Here is an 18,746-nt window from a genome sequence, read left to right on the forward strand (position 1 = left end):
TCTGCCTGTAGCTGCTGCTGACCCCCGCAGCAGGATGCCATGGGCATCTCTTCCTGTCCTTCCCGTGGTATTGGCCTGCCCAGGTGGGTGACCCCCGCCCTTCCCCATCTAACTATGGCTTCCAACTGCCCCAGACAAGTTCTGCTCAGAGGCCCAGTTTGAGTGCCAGAACCATCGCTGCATCTCCAAGCAGTGGCTGTGTGACGGCAGCGATGACTGTGGGGACGGCTCAGACGAGGCTGCTCACTGTGGTGAGGAAGCTGGGATTGCACCAGGGGAGGCCCCCAGGGATGAGCCCCACCCAACTGCACCCCACACACAGACACCCCTGCAGATGGTGGTGCAGCAGCGAGTGCATGCCTCCTCTGCTGACCCTGTTCCACCTGCTCTGCCCACTCCTAAGTCTCTCAGTGGCCCCCTCTCGCCCCACAGAAGGCAAGACTTGTGGCCCCTCCTCCTTCTCCTGCCCTGGCACCCACGTGTGCGTCCCCGAGCGCTGGCTCTGTGACGGTGACAAAGACTGTGCTGATGGCGCGGACGAGAGCATTGCAGCTGGCTGCTGTGAGTGGCAGGGTGGAGGGGAGCAGGTGGACAGCAAATGGCCACAGTCTCGCTTTGCAGATGGGGACGCTGGGTGCAGGAGAGGAAATGCCTTGGTGGGGGGGTTGCAGGGGCAGAGCCATAGCTGCAGCCCAGGCGTCCAGACTCCCTGTCCAGTGCTCTGCCCACTCTACCCGGATAACCACAGGAGGCCAAGTGGGGCAGTCGGCCGTTGGCTGGGCAGGACTGAAGGGCCTTGTCTACCTCTGTCCACAGTGTACAACAGCACCTGTGACGACCGTGAGTTCATGTGCCAGAACCGCCAGTGCATTCCCAAGCACTTCGTGTGTGATCACGACCGTGACTGTGCCGATGGCTCCGACGAGTCCCCTGAGTGTGGTGAGCCCTTAGCGTGGTGGGAGGGGTCCTGCCCTCGGCTGGGTCAGGGCATCAGCCTCACAGGTCCCTTCCTCCCCCAGAGTACCCGACCTGCGGCCCCAGCGAGTTCCGCTGTGCCAATGGCCGCTGTCTGAGCTCCCGCCAGTGGGAGTGCGATGGCGAGAATGACTGCCATGACCAGAGCGACGAGGCTCCCAAGAACCCACACTGCACCAGCCCAGGTGGGCCCCAGACCCGGCTCCCCTCTGCCCCCTCCCCAGACTGCCTGGGACCCCGCTGACTTGCCACCCCCACCCTCCACAGAGCACAAGTGCAATGCCTCGTCACAGTTCCTGTGCAACAGCGGGCGCTGTGTGGCTGAGGCCCTGCTCTGCAATGGCCAGGATGACTGCGGCGACAGCTCAGACGAGCGTGGCTGCCACATCAACGAGTGTCTCAGCCGCAAGCTCAGTGGCTGCAGCCAGGACTGTGAGGACCTCAAGATCGGCTTCAAGGTATGCCCAGCCCTGGGGAGGAGCTTCCACACCTCAGACCCGCCAGGAATGCCTTTCTCTACCTCCTCATTCATTCATAAATCCCCTAGACATTGGGGATTCAGCAGTGAATGAGACATAAACCTGCTTGGTTGGGGTCTGCCTCTATCTGGCAGGTAGAGCCAGCAGATTTGCTAACAGATGAGATATGGGGTGTGAGAGGAGTGAGGCATGAAGTAGGCAAGAGATACACAGGTCTGGAGTTCAAGGGAGAGGCCCAGGCTGGAGAGGGAAGTCTGCGAGTTATCACCATAGCAATGCTATTTGAATCTTTGAGTCTGGATATGATTCCCAAGGGAGCAGTGTAGGTGGAGAATAGAGGAGTCCAAAGTCTGAGCCCCGAGCTGAGCAACAGCCAGGAGCAGGGAGGTGAGGGGACCAGCAGAAGAGCCTGAGAAGGAGCAGCTGCTGAGGCAGGAGAACAGCCAGGGGAAGAAAGCGTTTCCAGCCGGAGGGCACGTGCAGCTCTGTCAGATGACGCTAGGGGGCACACGGGAGGAGGCTTGGACTGTGAACCCTGGGTACAGAAACATCTGTCACTGTGTGGAAATGCGGCGTCCTCATGCACCTGGTTCTGTGTGACCGAGGGCCAGATGGCCAGCTGGGTGGGCTCAGTACCCATGTGCTGCTGCCCCTGGTGAGGTTGGGCAGAGGGGATCCAGGCCTCTGAGCCAGGTCTGCAGGGTAGAAGGCCCGGACCCTGCCACACACCCAGCCCGAGGCTCCCTGTGCCCGCAGTGCCGCTGCCGCCCTGGCTTCCGGCTGAAGGACGACGGCCGGACGTGTGCCGATGTGGATGAGTGCAGCACCACCTTCCCCTGTAGCCAGCGCTGCATCAACACCCATGGCAGCTATAAGTGTCTGTGTGTGGAGGGCTACGCACCCCGTGGCGGTGACCCCCACAGCTGCAAGGCTGTGACCGGTGAGATGTGTGTTTGGAAGGCATGAGGTGACCCAGGCAGCTGTGGGCTGTGCGGGACTGCCCGAGTGGCAGAGCTCCAGACAGGCTGGAGACCAGGGCCGCTAGGATGTGCCAGGAGCTGAGGCGAGATTCTCTGTCTACAGACGAAGAACCATTTCTGATCTTCGCCAACCGGTACTACCTGCGAAAGCTCAACCTGGATGGCTCCAACTACACGTTGCTTAAGCAGGTGCCAAACCCAGGTCCTCCTCCCTGGTGCTCCTCTCCCAGACCCAGCACAGCCTCCCTTGCCAGTCTCCCCGCTTGGGTCCAGCCACCCCTCCCCGAAATGCAGGTGTGGCCCCTGCTGCCACAACGGACTTCTGCTGTCTCCCACTCTCCAAATCCAGGGCCTGAACAATGCCGTTGCCTTGGACTTTGACTACCGAGAGCAGATGATCTACTGGACGGATGTGACGACCCAGGGCAGCATGATCCGAAGGATGCACCTTAACGGGAGCAACGTGCAGGTGAGGCAGGCGGTCCTCAGCCACCGACACCGGGCTGTCCCAGCCGGCTGTGTTTTCAGATCATCTCCCCTCCACCCCTACCCAGCCGGACCGCTTCCTTCTCGCTCACTAGTAACTATGTGGCTGCTGGTTCTAGCTGCTCCCTCTCCTCCGGTCCCAGACAGCAAGGAATGGGAGATTTCTCTTACTCTTCCCCTTGCTGCTGGCCCCTCATCTCCCTAATTATCAGGAAGTTCCCCCTGAGGTCTGGCCAACACTGTGGGGCTTGGGGTGTGTTCCCATTCACCTAGAGACTCCTCTCCTAGAGTCTATGCTGATACCTACATAGTGTCATGCCCAGGACTGGGCATTTTACTTCCATGGTTCTCCCAACAGAGCTGACAAAGGGAGCTCTACCCCATTTTACACGTGGGGAGGCTGAGCCTCACAGAGGCTTACAGGTCCTCTCCAAGGTCACCCAAGGCTCTCCCTCCCCCACCCCTTCCTGCAGGTCCTGCACCGTACAGGCCTCAGCAACCCCGATGGGCTGGCTGTGGACTGGGTGGGCGGCAACCTGTACTGGTGTGACAAAGGCCGGGACACCATCGAGGTGTCCAAGCTCAATGGGGCCTATCGGACGGTGCTGGTCAGCTCTGGCCTCCGTGAGCCCAGGGCTCTCGTGGTGGACGTGCAGAATGGGTATGTGGCTGAGGAGGGTTGAGGGAGCCCCTGAAAGCACCTGGCACCCTCAGCATCCAGGTCCAGCCTCCATGCAGGCCACCGGTGGGACGGTTTACAGCATCTCTGGGGACTCACTGCCTACTCACCGCCAGGTACCTGTACTGGACAGACTGGGGTGACCACTCACTGATCGGCCGAATCGGCATGGATGGGTCCAGCCGCAGTGTCATTGTGGACACCAAGATCACGTGGCCCAACGGCCTGACGCTGGACTATGTCACTGAGCGCATCTACTGGGCCGACGCCCGCGAGGACTACATCGAGTTTGCCAGCCTGGATGGCTCCAATCGCCACGTTGGTCAGTGCCCCAGTGAGGCTGTCCAGGCGCAGCACATTCGGTGGGGATGGGGGTCTGAAGCGACAGGGGATCAAGTTTTGGGGGCAAGAGTGGACATAAAAAGCAGAGGACAGGCTGGGCACACTGGCTCATACCTATAATCCCAACACTTTGGGAGGCCGAGGCAGGTGGATCACCTGAGGTCAGGAGTTCAGGACCAGCTTGACCAACATGGAGACACCTCGTCTCTACTAAAACTTTAGCTATTCAGGAGGCTGAGGCAAGAGAACTGCTTGAACCCGGGAGTTGGAGGTTGCAGTGAGCCGAGATCGAAACACTGCACTCCAACCTGGGCAACAAGAGGGAAACGCTATCTCAAAAAAAAAAAAAACAAGCAGAGGACACGGTCTGAGGTCACCACTCACCAAGGCATGTAGTTCAGAGGACCTGAGGGGCTTCCCGGGCCTGGCCACCACTCGGCTCACTTGGGAAGGAGGAGGAGAGCCCTTCGCTTGTATACACAGTTCTGGAGGACAGGCCCCGAGAAGGGCGGGGTGGGAGGCCTGAGATTGGGAAGTGCAGCGCTCCCCACTTCCCAAGGGGAAGCCTGCACTGGCAGGTAGGAACTTGCCATGAGGCAGTCTGGGTTTGAACTCCAGCTCTGACGCTTGTTAGTTGTGAGACCATGGGGGGCCCCTGAACCGTCTGGAACTGGGGCTGACACCCACCTCTCAGGGTGGTGGTGGGGCTTGAGGAGGTGGAGTGGGCTGGCACCCTGTCCGAGCTTGGGCTGACCAGCGCTGTGCCTGCCCCTCGGCCCCGCAGTGCTGAGCCAGGACATCCCGCACATCTTTGCACTGACCCTGTTTGAGGACTACGTCTACTGGACTGACTGGGAAACAAAGTCCATCAACCGAGCCCACAAGACCACGGGCACCAACAAAACGCTCCTCATCAGCACGCTGCACCGGCCCATGGACCTGCACGTCTTCCATGCCCTGCGCCAGCCAGATGGTGAGCAGGCGAGGGGTGGGAGCAGGCGAAGGGTCACAGTCCCTGGGAGCTCCTGCTCACCCCTTCTCCAGCATCAACCACACTCTCCTGGCCACACCTGGAGACTCCAGGAGTGTCTAGACAGGGGATGGTCTGGCTCTCGGGAGCTTCAGCCCAGCCTGGATCCAGCCCTGAAGTCTGGCAGCAGCAAGGCCCTGAGGCCAGTCAAGCGGGGGTCTGGGTGCCGGCCCCCAGAAGCAAGGCAGGCCCCAGGGAGGGAAGCACAGAGGAGGTGGGGAGCCGGCCTACAGGCCTGGCCTGATCCTGGGACTTTGAAAGAATCCTCTCCTGTCTCTGGCTTCAACTCCCTCATAAAAGAGGCAGGGTTTAGACCCACCCACCTCTGTCCAGGATAGAGTAAATTAGGCAGCCTTTGGAAGACTAGAAAATGTCACCAGTGAGTGCTGCCTGTACTCTGCCTGCAGCTCCTGGCCCAGGAGCAGCCACAGACTGGGTCTCCCCAGCCACTGTGTGACCATGTTTTTTCTGGCAGTGCCCAATCACCCCTGCAAGGTCAACAATGGTGGCTGCAGCAACCTGTGCCTGCTGTCCCCTGGGGGAGGCTACAAATGTGCCTGCCCCACCAACTTCTACCTGGGCAGCGACGGGCGCACCTGCGTGTCCAACTGCACGGCCAGCCAGGTGAGGCTGTCCCCTAGACCCCATCACCAGTGCCCGCTCCCCGACCCCCAATCCTCCTTGGACCCCAACACCTGCTCTGTCCTAATGTCCTCATGCATCTGGTTTTCCCACGCTAACACCCCGACATTTCTTGCCTACCTCTTGTCTCCCCACAGCAATACTTTAACCCCGTCACCTCACACAGACACCTCCACACCCTAACCTTGACCCTCCTCGCCATGCCCCAGTGCTGCCCTCCCCACTCTGCCCCACGCAGCCCATGCCTGGCCTTCCTTCACTCGCCGTAGCCCAACCTGCCCCAGAACACCCTGACCCCCACAACTTGTTTGAAACATCCAAGTCCCTCAAAAGAAAGACTTCTAAGTTCCCCAGACCCCCACCAACCCCTCTTGCCCCCGCCTGCCCTCCAGTTTGTGTGCAAGAACGACAAGTGCATCCCCTTCTGGTGGAAGTGTGACACCGAGGATGACTGCGGGGACCACTCAGATGAGCCTCCCGACTGTCGTGAGTGCCTGCTGGGGTGACAGGAGCTTCCTCAGCTGTGTCGGGGTGGCCTGGCTCCCGAGGCTTTGAATGGCCACCAGAGAGGCTGGGGCTGCAGCACTCTGCAAGGGGACCTGGCGGCGCCCACCCCAGCCGCTCTGACACTGAGCCTCCCCCCTCTCCGGCAGCTGAGTTCAAGTGCCGGCCGGGACAGTTCCAGTGCTCCACAGGCATCTGCACAAACCCTGCCTTCATCTGTGACGGTGACAATGACTGCCAGGACAACAGTGATGAGGCCAACTGCGGTAAAGAGCTGCCCAGCCACCCTCCCTCCTTCCCCGGCATCTTCCCCACCCCAGGATTTGGGGCTTTCAGGGTCAGGGAAGTTGAAGCCCATGTCAGCTTGCTCTCCAGGCTGGATTCCTTCAGCTCAAGCCTGTGCTTTCCCCGCTGAGGGATGGACGCCCTCTCCCTGCCCGTGAGTCCTCCTCTCACCACGAGTCACCCCCTTCTCCCCCCACAGACATCCACGTCTGCTTGCCCAGTCAGTTCAAGTGCACCAACACCAACCGCTGTATTCCCGGCATCTTCCGCTGCAATGGGCAGGACAACTGCGGAGACGGGGAGGACGAGAGGGACTGCCGTGAGTGCCTGAGGCGGTGGCTGGGGGGGATGAGGAGCAGCGTCAGGTGGGGGACGGTGGTGGGAGATGACACAGAAACAGGGCAGGCGGAATCTCCCCACAGCTTCAAGAGGCTCTCAAACAGCTTTAGTAGCTGGACAACACAAATTATATTGGGTGTAACTTGCTTTGCTCATAAAAATCATTGTGCATGATATAGAGATAGAGAAATCCAGAAAACAAAAAGCACCAAAAGGGGATAAACTGTTCTTCCGGGCCAGGCACAGTGGCTCACGCCTGTAATCTCAACACTTTGGGAGGCTGAGGTGGGTGGTGGCTCATGCCTGTAATCTCAACACTTTGGGAGGCTGAGGTGGGTGGACCACCTGAGGTCAGGAGTTCAAGACCAGCCTGACCAACATGGCGAAACTCCCATCTCTACTAAAAAAATACAAAATTAGCTGGGCGTGGTGGTGGGCGCCTGTAATCTCAGCAACTAGGGAGGCCGAGGCAGGAGGATCACTTGAACCTGGGAGGCGGAGGTTGCAGTGAGCCGAGATTGCGCCATTGCACCCCAGCCTGGGCAACAAGAGTGAAACTCTGTCTCAAAAAAAAAAAAAATTGTTCTTTCCTCCCAAGAAGTTGCTGTCAGGACCAAGGCCAGGGCTTGGAAGAGGAAGTAGATGGTGATCCTGAACTGGGGTGGTAGGTGTAAGGGAGGGCCCTCATTCTCTTGCCGCCCCACAGCCGAGGTGACCTGCGCCCCCAACCAGTTCCAGTGCTCCATTACCAAACGCTGCATCCCCCGGGTCTGGGTCTGCGACCGGGACAATGACTGTGTGGATGGCAGTGACGAGCCCACCAACTGCAGTGAGTTGCCTGGCCTGGAGCCCAGATCCCTCCCCAGTGTCTGCTGCTCCCACCACCCTGACAAGCAACCCCCTCAGTGGCCACTCTCACGCCCTCCCCACCCTCCTGGCACACTCCTGGAAGGAACCTTATCCTCACCCTGTGCCCACCTGCTTGCAGCCCAGATGACCTGTGGTGTGGATGAGTTCCGATGTAAGGACTCGGGCCGCTGCATCCCGGCGCGCTGGAAGTGTGACGGAGAGGATGACTGTGGGGATGGCTCGGATGAGCCCAAGGAAGAGTGTGGTGAGTAGAGACCCCGCTCCAGGAGGAAGGTGGTCTACCCGGGTGGGAGGCATGGCACCCCGGCAGATGGAGGGCTGGGGGCCGCCACTGACTGGTCAGCATGGCCCTGGTGCCAGGCTTCCTGGGGCTGGGGAGGGAGGTCTGGCTGGAGCTCGCTTCCCCACATCCACCTGTGCCCTGTGCCTCCCAGTTTCCCTGCCCACGCCTCATCAGCACATACCTGTGCAGAGCTTTCCCTGCCCACCCTATGGGATCCATTCATCTCCTCCCCAAAGCAGCTGCGCATGCAGCCCCATGTCTCCTGTCCCCAGACCTCCTTGTAGACGCCACATCTCAAAACACCAGCTGGGCTCCCCGAGGCTGACCCTTCCCAAGCTGAGATGCCCACCCTCCCCGCCAGGCCAGACTGACTACGCCTGGCTAGACCCTAATGTGTGCCCCAGCCCTGTCCCTGACTGCCCTGACACTTACCTCCTCCAGATGAACGCACCTGCGAGCCATACCAGTTCCGCTGCAAGAACAACCGCTGCGTGCCCGGCCGCTGGCAGTGTGACTACGACAACGACTGTGGCGACAACTCTGACGAGGAGAGCTGCAGTACGTCCCCACCTGCCCAGCCCGAGAGAACCCCTCCCGGGCCTGGCCCTTGCCGCAACACCCTCCTGCCACAGGCCGAGCCAGAGCTGGCGGCCACCTCCCAGGGCAGGGACAGGAGCCACCCTCCTCACCCACCCCACTCCATGTCGTGTATTTGAGTTTGTGTCATTTCACCTCATCTCATGTTTCTCTCCATTTTCACACTGTCCTCTCGGGGTTGCAGAGGTAGGTGTCTCTGATGTGCCCGTGCTCCCACCACACCCCCAACCTCTGCCCCAGAGCCCCCTGTCCCTGTGCCGTGCCTCTCCCCATCATCCTTGATTGACCTCTCCCCAAACCCTGATGCTTGTCTTAGTGGTCTTGCCCCTCCCTCCCCTCCCGAAATACAGTCTGTCCTGAGAGCAAGGCCAGGCACCTGTGCCCTCTCTGGTGTCTGTCTCATGGGGTAAGTGTGGGCACCCTCTGTGCCCAGCTGTTCCACAGGGGCAGCCAGTGGGCTCTGCCAGGCCTGGCTCAGCCTCTGGGTCAGTCAGCTGCGGACTTCAGAGGCATGGGGATGGGCCTTGGGCTGGGAACTGTGGCACTGCTGCGGCCTGGAGTCCTTGTGCCCACCCTCCTGGGCCTGTCTCCCCCTGTCCTTCCTAGCCCCAAGACCCTGCTCCGAGAGTGAGTTCTCCTGTGCCAACGGCCGCTGCATTGCGGGGCGCTGGAAATGCGATGGGGACCATGACTGCGCAGATGGCTCGGACGAGGTGGGCGCAGAGATGAGAAGGAGGGAAGTGGCCTCAGAGGTGTTCCGGCAGGGCTCAGGGGTGTCGAGAGCTGACCAGCTGCCTGCTCCTATGCCCACAGAAAGACTGCACCCCCCGCTGTGACATGGACCAGTTCCAGTGCAAAAGCGGCCACTGCATCCCGCTGCGCTGGCGCTGTGACGCAGACGCCGACTGCATGGATGGCAGCGACGAGGAGGCCTGCAGCACGGGTGGTGCGCCCCTGGCTTGCTCTCCCTGGGTCCTCTCTCTGCTGCCCGCCCTCTCACGTGGCCCAGTCATTCACTTGTTCTTTGTTTTCTGTATTCATTCTTCATGCAACAAATACTCATAGAGCATTTACCACATGCCAGGCACTGCCATAGGTGTTAGGGACGTAGCAGTAAACAAGACACAGGGTCCTGCATATACATTTTTGTGCAGGTTGTGCCCAGCTCAATGTCATGTGGTCTAGGGGACCAGTTGAGCTGAAATCCAGCAAACCCTGAGGGCTGTGCCTGTCTAGGCCCCACCGCACAAGTCTCTCCGAGACAGTCTGCTGCCCCAGGAAGAAAAGCCCTACCCATTTTCCCTTCCTGGGACAGTGAGACAATGCCTGTCCCAGGCTGACCTACCTGGCCTTGGCAGCCCAGAGGGGGCAGGTGAAGCCTGGAGTGAGAGAAGACTCGAGCTTGGAGCAGAAATCCCAACTGTGCAGGCAGATGTCCTGGCTCTACAGGGGTGGAAACCTGGTCTCCCACTCCCAGCCCAGTGCTGTTCCCTGTCCCCGCTGTGGAACTACACAGCCCAGTGCCCTGGCACGTACCAGAGAAGGATTGCCCTCTGAATCCCTCTGGACACCCCCCAAAAATGGCCTCTTCTCCCTAAACACCAGAGAAAGCAGTTTTGCCCCACCAAGTAGAAAATTAAGAGACCTGGCTCCAATTTGGCTGTGCCACTGCTTGCCTGGTGACCCCTATGAGCCTGGAGCCCCCACCTGTGGAGAGAGGGTCTGGGTGGGCTCACAGCTCATCCTCTCTCTCGGCTCCCCCGGCTCCAGTGCGGACCTGCCCCCTGGATGAGTTCCAGTGCAACAACACGTTGTGCAAGCCGCTGGCCTGGAAGTGTGATGGCGAGGACGACTGCGGGGACAACTCCGATGAGAACCCCGAGGAGTGTGGTGAGATTTGGGGCGGGGCTCCCCGGCTCCCCTGTGTCCAGCAGCCACCCCACCAAGACTGATTCTGGCTCTGTGTCCCCCTGGCTGCCACAGCCCGGTTCGTGTGCCCTCCCAACCGGCCCTTCCGTTGCAAGAATGACCGCGTCTGTCTGTGGATTGGGCGCCAATGCGACGGCACAGACAACTGTGGGGATGGGACTGATGAGGAGGACTGTGGTGAGCAGGGGGCCGACGGGAAGCCTGGGGGGCACCGGTGGTGCGCGGGACACACAAACGTGGGCTTCGTACGAGCTGCGTCGGGGTTAGGATTAACCAGGAGGACTCGCCCAGGAAGGGGAGGAGCCATTGCTGGGATCCTGGGGGCTCTTTGTTGGGACAGAGAAGACCCTGGGGGAGGCTCCAGGGGCTGCCTGATGCCCCAGGTCTCATAGGTGGGGCTGGGAACCCGAACATTTGACCTGCTCCCCCTACAAGCCTTGTCAGTTAGGAATTGGGAGCCCCTGGTATCTATGGGGTCGCTGTGGGAGGAAGGGCAGGGGTGAATACTCAGGGCCTAAAGCCTCCCCCCTCCTCAGAGCCCCCGACGGCCCAGACCACCCACTGCAAAGACAAGAAGGAGTTTCTGTGCCGAAACCAGCGCTGCCTCTCCTCCTCCCTGCGCTGCAATTTGTTTGACGACTGTGGGGACGGCTCCGACGAGGAGGACTGCAGCATCGGTCAGGCCCGGAAGCAGACGGCGCGCCCACAGGGAGGGGGGCAGGGGGAGACCTGAGCCCCAGCCTGAGGTGGCTCGGGCGGGGGGCATCCACTCTCTGTCCCCCACAGACCCCAAGCTGACCAGCTGCACCACCAACGCCAGCATCTGTGGGGACGAGGCGCGCTGCGTGCGCACCGAGAAAGCAGCCTACTGTGCCTGCCGCTCGGGCTTCCACACCGTGCCCGGCCAGCCTGGATGCCAAGGTAGGAAAGCGGAGCAGAACGGGGGCGGACACCCCAGCCGGGAACCCACATGACCTTCCCTGTAACCCCCAGACATCAACGAGTGCCTGCGCTTCGGCACCTGCTCGCAGCTCTGCAACAACACCAAGGGTGGCCACCTCTGCAGCTGCGCTCGGAACTTCATGAAGACGCACAACACCTGCAAGGCTGAAGGTGCTGCAGCCGCCGGAGAGCAGAAAGGCTCTGGGGGAGCGGGGGGACTGGCGGCCGGGATAGCAAACAGGGCCGACTTGGAATGGAATATCTTTCTGCAGACACCTTGCCCAGACAGGAAGCTCCAGACTCCTAGGTGCGCCTGCCTGGGCACAGGGCTGGCCCAAGCAGAGGAGGCAGGTCCTGGGGCCAGCTGACTGAAGGAGTCTGGGGTGCAGCAGTGCTCTGAATTACACACGCCTCCTCACTCACCATCCCCAGGATGAGAGCACACTCAGACATGCATTGCACACTCACAGTTGTGGGGCCTCACCTGCATATTCCTCACACACTTTGACACCCACCTGTGCCTTGTGCATACCTGTGCACATTCACACACACCCCTGCACACACATATCATACACGCACACTCCCATCATGCCCACCCATGCACACCCACACGCTCCATGCCAAGCACACACACCCCATGTGCCTACACACCCCCGAGCATGTGCCAGGCAGTTTGTAGCAGAGAGCATGGTGATACCATCCAGAGGCTGTTTTCTGGCTGAAAGGAGCAGGTTGCAGTAGATCAGCTCAGGGGAGGAGAGGAGGAGGTCCAGAGGTGTGGCTGGGGAGCCTGCAACCCCAAACAGGGAGGGTAAGCAGCAGCTTCTGGCCAGAGCAGATGGTTCCACCAGGAGAGAGGACACCACTCGTGTGAAAGCTGAGCTGGGTGCAGTGCACATCTCCATCCCACAGCCCCAGCCCTGGCCTCTTGTTCCTCCAGGTTCTGAGTACCAGGTCCTGTACATCGCCGATGACAATGAGATCCGCAGCCTTTTCCCCGGGCACCCCCATTCAGCTTACGAGCAGGCATTCCAGGGTGACGAGAGTGTCCGCATCGATGCCATGGATGTCCATGTGAAGGCTGGCCGCGTCTATTGGACCAACTGGCACACGGGCACCATCTCCTACCGCAGCCTGCCACCTGCTGCGCCTCCTACCACTTCCAACCGCCACCGGCGGCAGATTGACCGGGGTGTCACCCACCTCAACGTGAGTGCCCAACCTGGTGTGGATGGAGTGGAAGCACCCCATAGAGCATGCGGTTCAGAGCAGGATTTGAAAAGGGCAGTGCTGGCTGGGGAAAGTGGCTCACACCTGTAATCCCAGCCTGGATCAAGACCAGCCTGGCAACATGGTGAAACCCCGTCTGTACTAAAAATACGAAAATTTTCCAGGAGTGTGTAGAAAGAAGGAAAAAAAAAATAGCCAGTCATGGTGGCAGGTACCTGTAATCCCACATACTTGGGAAGTTGAGGCAGGAGAATTCCTTGAACTTGGGAGGTGGAGGTTGCAGTGAGCTGGGATCTCGCCATTGCACTCCAGCCTGGGCAATAGAGAGAAATGCCGTCTCTAACAACAACAACCACAATGCAAGAGCGTTAGGGGTACAGATCAAATTATTTTATACAAGTAGGACAGTGGGAGAGCAACATCACTGCNAAAAAAAAAAAAAAAAAGGAAAGGGCTATCAGTGCGAGGGGCAAAGGGTGAGAGTAGGGCAGGGCAGTCTCAGGATTGTGTTCTAGGCATGACCAGTGGGAAGACAGAGCAGTGGGAATGGTCAGCAGCTGGCTCTACTGCAGGCAGCCCAGGGCACGATGGGTAGGCAGACATTCCCCCGCACGGTCCCCCATCATTGCCACCACCTGCCATATACGTCTTAGCCGACTCATTTAACGTCTTTCGGTGTCACTTTATCAATAAAATCAGGTGATCATTGCCATCGTTCAGGCTTAGGGAGGGCTCACCAGCCACTTGTGAGAGCCGCAGGTCTGCACATAAGCTCCATGCCAGTTGAATCTCTTTAAAGCCAGGGAACTGGCTGTGAGCCTGGGCTGACGTTCCAGCAGGGACAGGCTGACAGAGTGGTAGTGGGGGATAATGTCAGGAAGACAAAGCAGTGGTCCCTGAACCTGTGGCTTCCATTCAGATTTCAGGGCTGAAGATGCCCAGAGGCATTGCCATCGACTGGGTGGCCGGGAACGTGTATTGGACCGACTCGGGCCGAGATGTGATCGAAGTGGCACAGATGAAGGGCGAGAACCGCAAGACGCTTATCTCGGGCATGATTGACGAGCCCCATGCCATTGTGGTGGACCCACTGAGGGGGTGGGCAAGGGCCCTGGGGGGAGGCCTCTGGGCTGGTGGTAGGAAGCCACTGGGACAGAGTCAGGGGCTACACCCACAGGCGTGCCCTTCCCTCCCAGGCCAGCCTGAGGACAGAGTCCTTCTCAGGCCCTTGGGTCTTCTTGGCCGCCCCTGCCTGGCCTTCCCCGTTCTGCCTCTGCCCGGGGCCCCCAGCTAGGCCTGCTCGGGCTGGGACCTGATCTCTGCTTGGCTGGTTGTCATGAGCAGCCTCGCTCTGCCCCGGGAACAGCTCTGCCAGCCTCTGTGGCTCTGATTGAGCACAATGTGGCTTTACAGGAAAAGCCCTTCAACCTGCTGGAATGCAGATTCCCTCCTGCTTCTCTGTAGGAGGACAGAATGCCCTCCTCCCAGTCCCCAGCAGTCCCTATACCCAGACCAGCAAGCTGGTGTCCTGCCTGGGCCTGCCTCGGGCCTGCCCACACTCACCCCTTCTCCCCCCCCAGCACTATGTACTGGTCAGACTGGGGCAACCACCCCAAGATTGAGACGGCAGCAATGGATGGAACCCTCCGGGAGACACTGGTGCAGGACAACATTCAGTGGCCCACAGGTTCGTGGGGACAGAGTGTGGGAGGGGCAGGGGCGTGGAGGGGCCTGGCTCGCAGAGCCCAGCTGCTGCTGAAGTCACACAAAATCGAGGGACGGGATGGGGCTTGGACTGGGACGGGCGGATAGGCTGCAGAGGCTTTTCCCGGAAGAGGCGACTGTGGGTAGCGTGTGAACAGGGTGGAGCTGTCCCAGGCATAGAGGCAGTTCTGCTTTCCACCCTCAGCCTGGGGACGGGAGGTCAAGCCCTCACGGTGCTCTCTGCCTACCCAGGCCTGGCTGTGGATTATCACAATGAGCGGCTGTACTGGGCAGATGCCAAGCTTTCAGTCATCGGCAGCATCCGGCTCAATGGCACGGACCCCATTGTGGCTGCTGACAGCAAACGAGGTCAGAGCCCAGCAGCAGCCTGTCCCCAGCCCTGCCATCCTCCCTACCAAGCCAAAGGCCCCATTTCAATGCCTCCCATCCTTTGTCACTGACCCCAGCAATGCTGTAGTACCTTCCAGGCCTCTCCAGCTGGGTTCCCCCTGAGTCAGGCCTGAGGCCCACCCTGGCCCTCTGGCCTACTCGTCCACTCATTGGTTGGGTTGCGCGGAGGCAGCATAGGTACATTAGGAACTTAAAATGAGAAGAGAAGGAACAGAAGTCAGCCGTGACCCCAGAAGTCTGAGGGTGATGGGACCTTTTGCCAGTGGTGGCCATAGGAGAAGGAACAGGTGCAGAGAGGGGAATTTGGTCTGGATGTGTTGAGTTTGAGGTGTCTGGGAGCCACGGGTGCCAGTGTCATGGACAGCATGGCCAGGGCCTGAGTGACCCTTGGGTCCCCTCTGACTCCACCTCCTCCCCCAGGCCTAAGTCACCCCTTCAGCATCGACGTCTTTGAGGATTACATCTATGGTGTCACCTACATCAATAATCGTGTCTTCAAGATCCACAAGTTTGGCCACAGCCCCTTGGTCAACCTGACGGGGGCCCTGAGCCATGCCTCTGACGTGGTCCTGTACCATCAGCACAAGCAGCCCGAAGGTAGGGGTGGAGGGAGAGCCTGAGCTGGGGAAGGGGAGGCCTGTGGGCATTGAGTCTCCAAGCTGTGGCCTTGGGACCTGGTGGGGAGGTCTCATCCTGGGCTCATAGGCCTCAGAGAAGGGTTCTGCTCAGCGTCCTCCCCACCCCACCCATACCTGCAGTGACCAACCCATGTGACCGCAAGAAATGCGAGTGGCTCTGCCTGCTGAGCCCCAGTGGACCTGTCTGCACCTGTCCCAATGGGAAGCGGCTGGACAACGGCACGTGCGTGCCTGTGCCTTCTCCAACACCCCCCCCAGATGGTACGCTCATGCCCTCCCAGTCCCCAGCCGTGCCTCAGGACCCTCTCCTTCCTGTGGCGCCTGACTTCTCCTGACCTTGTTGCCCGTCCCTCCCCTCCTATTCCCCTGGCTCTGCCGCCTGACTGGCCCATCCTGCAGCTTCCCGGCCTGGAACCTGTAACCTGCAGTGTTTCAACGGCGGCAGCTGTTTCCTCAATGCACGGAGGCAGCCCAAGTGCCGCTGCCAGCCCCGCTACACAGGTGACAAGTGTGAACTGGACCAGTGCTGGGAGCACTGTCGCAATGGGGGCACCTGCGCTGCCTCCCCCTCTGGTATGCCCCCTCATGCTGCCAAGCCTGCTCCTTGCCCCTAAGCCCCAGCCCCACCACGCGCTGCCCCACTTCAGGCAGATGCCCAGCCCCTGCCTCACCTCCAGCCTCTCCACGACCCAGCATCCAGGCACTCTGGTCTCTGCCTCCCGCCCGGGTCCAGTCCATTCTTCTGCTGTAGGGCCAGGTGGTCCCGAGGGCCACAGTCCCACTCACACATCTTCTCCCACCAGGCATGCCCACGTGCCGGTGCCCCACGGGCTTCACGGGCCCCAAATGCACCCAGCAGGTGTGTGCGGGCTACTGTGCCAACAACAGCACCTGCACTGTCAACCAGGGCAACCAGCCCCAGTGCCGATGCCTACCTGGCTTCCTGGGCGACCGCTGCCAGTACCGTGAGTGAGCCATCCCTGGGCCCCAAGGCAGGCGGGAGGGTGACAGAGGACCCCAGAGCATGGGGTAATGGTCCACCTGTGCCTGGGACCCACAGGGGCCAGTTCAGGAAGGGAGGCCTTTTGCAGCTGAGCAAGGCCCAGGTGGCTGGCGCTTCCCCACAAAGATACAGTGCACCCCCAGCACCAGGATTATCCAGACAGAAAAGCTGGGCTCAACGTATGGAGAACCCGCACAAGGGTGGGGTTTGAGGCACTTCCTCTCCCTCCCCAACCACAGGGCAGTGCTCTGGCTACTGTGAGAACTTTGGCACCTGCCAGATGGCCACCGATGGCTCCCGACAATGCCGCTGCACTGCCTACTTCGAGGGGCCAAGGTGTGAGGTGAACAAGTGCAGCCGCTGTCTCGAAGGAGCCTGTGTGGTCAACAAGCAGAGTGGTGATGTCACCTGCAAGTGAGTGGGACCCTCCTCCATGGCTCCACCCCGCCCAGCCCCTGCCCTGTCCCAGCGCTGCCCAGCCCCTCCTCAGCATCCCACACACAACTCTGCCAGCCCCAGCCCCAGCCTCTGATTTCTTCCCACAGCTGCACAGATGGCCGGGTGGCCCCCAGCTGTCTTACCTGCATTGGCCACTGCAGCAATGGCGGCTCCTGCACCATGAACAGCAAAATGATGCCTGAGTGCCAGTGAGTTGGGCCTGGGCTTCACCCAGACGTAGAGCATCCCTCCCTTCCCCAGATCTGAGCAGGACTGCCGGGCCTCAGCACCCACCCTCCACACCCCGTCTCCCTGGCAGCAGTGGCTATGGAAGTTATGCCTACTCAGCTGTGTCCCTCCTTTCTGCAGGTGCCCGCCCCACATGACAGGGCCCCGGTGTGAGGAGCATGTCTTCAGCCAGCAGCAGCCAGGACGTAGGTGGCAGGGGTGGGGCAGGCAGGGCCGCCGGGACCCAGAGCAGGGGGACCGTGTGCCTCCTGCCTTCCCTGAGCCTTGGTGACTCAGTGTCCCACCTCTTCCCTCCAGATATGGCCTCCATTCTCATCCCTCTGCTGTTGTTGCTGCTGCTGCTTCTGGTGGCCGGAGTGGTATTCTGGTATAAGCGGCGAGTCCAAGGGTGAGTCACAGGGAATCTGGAACGTTCTGGCCATTATTTTGCCATCCTATAATAATGCCACCCCCCCAATAATCTCTGTCCCCTTATCCTCCTGCCTCTCCTCAGGGCCAAGGGCTTCCAACACCAGCGGATGACCAACGGGGCCATGAACGTGGAGATTGGGAACCCCACCTACAAGATGTACGAGGGCGGAGAGCCTGATGACGTGGGAGGCCTCCTGGATGCCGACTTTGCCCTGGACCCTGACAAGGTGGGCTGGGAGGCGGGCAGGGTGGAGGGCCATGAGGCTGTGGGTGGCCTAATCAAAGGTGTTGGGTTAGGTGAGGGGGCAGAGGAGGGGGTGAGTTGACCTGGGCCACAGGCCCAGCTGCTGAGCCCCACCTGAACCCTGTCACCCTGCAGCCCACCAACTTCACCAACCCCGTGTATGCCACACTGTACATGGGCGGCCACGGCAGTCGCCACTCCTTGGCCAGCACGGATGAGAAACGAGAACTCCTGGGCCGGGGCCCTGAGGACGAGATAGGGGACCCCTTGGCATAGGGCCCTGCCCCGTCGGACTCCCCCCAGAGAGCCTCCTGCCCCCACCAGAGAAGTCCTTCAGCGAGCCCCTCCCCAGCCAGCCCCTCCCCGGCCCCGCCGGATGTATAAATGTAAAAATGAAGGAATTACGTTTTATATGTGAGTGAGCAAGCCAGCAAGCGAGCACAGTATTAATTCTCCATCCCCTCCCTGCCTGCTCCTCGGCACCCCCATCCTGCCTTCAGGGAGGCAGGCAGGGAGGGCTTGGGGCTGCACTTCTACCCTCGCACCAGAACGCACCCCACTGGGAGAGCTGGGGCTGCTGACCCCTCCCTGTATAAGACACTTTGCCAAGGCTCTCCCCTACTCCTGCTTACCCGCTCCCACAGCTCCCTGAGGGCTAATTCTGGGGAGGGAGAGTTCTTTGCTGCCCCTGTCTGGAAGCTGTGGCTTTGGCTGAGGTGGGCAGGAGAGGATGGAGTGTTTCAGTTCTTGGGGAAGGCCACCCCAAACCCCAGCCCCGACTCCAGGGGCCCCTATGAGATGGCCATGCTCAGTCCCCCTCTCAGACAGGCCCTCCCCATCTCCAGGGCCCCCACCGAGGTTTCCAGGGCTGGAGACTTCCTCTGGTAAACATTCCCCCAACCTCCCCTCTCCTGGGGATGCCGAGGAGGTGGGCCACACCGAGGAAGGGCAAGCGGGCAGCCCCGTTTTGGGGACATGAACGTTTTAATAATTTTTGCTGAATTCCTTTACAACTAAATAACACAGATATTGTTATAAATAAAATTAATAAAAAAA

The 18,746-nt window shown here is 60.3% G+C and overlaps 1 protein-coding gene across 1 annotated transcript in view; it reads left to right on the forward strand.

Annotated features, from left to right (window-relative positions):
• The window catches only part of LRP1 (LDL receptor related protein 1), an 86,200-nt gene extending 67,454 nt beyond the window's left edge, over positions 1-18,746 (forward strand). The window contains exons 51-89 of the mRNA XM_017536168.2: positions 135-251; positions 433-561; positions 817-939; positions 1,020-1,160; positions 1,243-1,433; positions 2,211-2,394; positions 2,538-2,623; positions 2,784-2,903; positions 3,394-3,581; positions 3,716-3,921; positions 4,726-4,914; positions 5,447-5,595; positions 6,006-6,099; positions 6,267-6,383; positions 6,602-6,721; positions 7,448-7,570; positions 7,730-7,855; positions 8,336-8,452; positions 9,098-9,204; positions 9,305-9,437; positions 10,262-10,381; positions 10,475-10,597; positions 10,957-11,097; positions 11,207-11,341; positions 11,414-11,533; positions 12,303-12,571; positions 13,512-13,690; positions 14,173-14,279; positions 14,549-14,665; positions 15,128-15,304; positions 15,466-15,606; positions 15,745-15,918; positions 16,149-16,310; positions 16,588-16,762; positions 16,894-16,995; positions 17,156-17,220; positions 17,333-17,423; positions 17,529-17,673; positions 17,826-18,746. Of these exons, the coding sequence (XP_017391657.1) occupies positions 135-251; positions 433-561; positions 817-939; positions 1,020-1,160; positions 1,243-1,433; positions 2,211-2,394; positions 2,538-2,623; positions 2,784-2,903; positions 3,394-3,581; positions 3,716-3,921; positions 4,726-4,914; positions 5,447-5,595; positions 6,006-6,099; positions 6,267-6,383; positions 6,602-6,721; positions 7,448-7,570; positions 7,730-7,855; positions 8,336-8,452; positions 9,098-9,204; positions 9,305-9,437; positions 10,262-10,381; positions 10,475-10,597; positions 10,957-11,097; positions 11,207-11,341; positions 11,414-11,533; positions 12,303-12,571; positions 13,512-13,690; positions 14,173-14,279; positions 14,549-14,665; positions 15,128-15,304; positions 15,466-15,606; positions 15,745-15,918; positions 16,149-16,310; positions 16,588-16,762; positions 16,894-16,995; positions 17,156-17,220; positions 17,333-17,423; positions 17,529-17,673; positions 17,826-17,966 (5,444 nt within the window). The 3' untranslated portion in view covers positions 17,967-18,746. The remainder of the gene's footprint in view (positions 1-134; positions 252-432; positions 562-816; positions 940-1,019; positions 1,161-1,242; positions 1,434-2,210; positions 2,395-2,537; positions 2,624-2,783; positions 2,904-3,393; positions 3,582-3,715; positions 3,922-4,725; positions 4,915-5,446; positions 5,596-6,005; positions 6,100-6,266; positions 6,384-6,601; positions 6,722-7,447; positions 7,571-7,729; positions 7,856-8,335; positions 8,453-9,097; positions 9,205-9,304; positions 9,438-10,261; positions 10,382-10,474; positions 10,598-10,956; positions 11,098-11,206; positions 11,342-11,413; positions 11,534-12,302; positions 12,572-13,511; positions 13,691-14,172; positions 14,280-14,548; positions 14,666-15,127; positions 15,305-15,465; positions 15,607-15,744; positions 15,919-16,148; positions 16,311-16,587; positions 16,763-16,893; positions 16,996-17,155; positions 17,221-17,332; positions 17,424-17,528; positions 17,674-17,825) is intronic.

Source organism: Cebus imitator, unplaced genomic scaffold, assembly GCF_001604975.1.
Source record: "Cebus imitator isolate Cc_AM_T3 unplaced genomic scaffold, Cebus_imitator-1.0 Scaffold96, whole genome shotgun sequence".
Lineage (NCBI taxonomy): Eukaryota > Metazoa > Chordata > Mammalia > Primates > Cebidae > Cebus > Cebus imitator.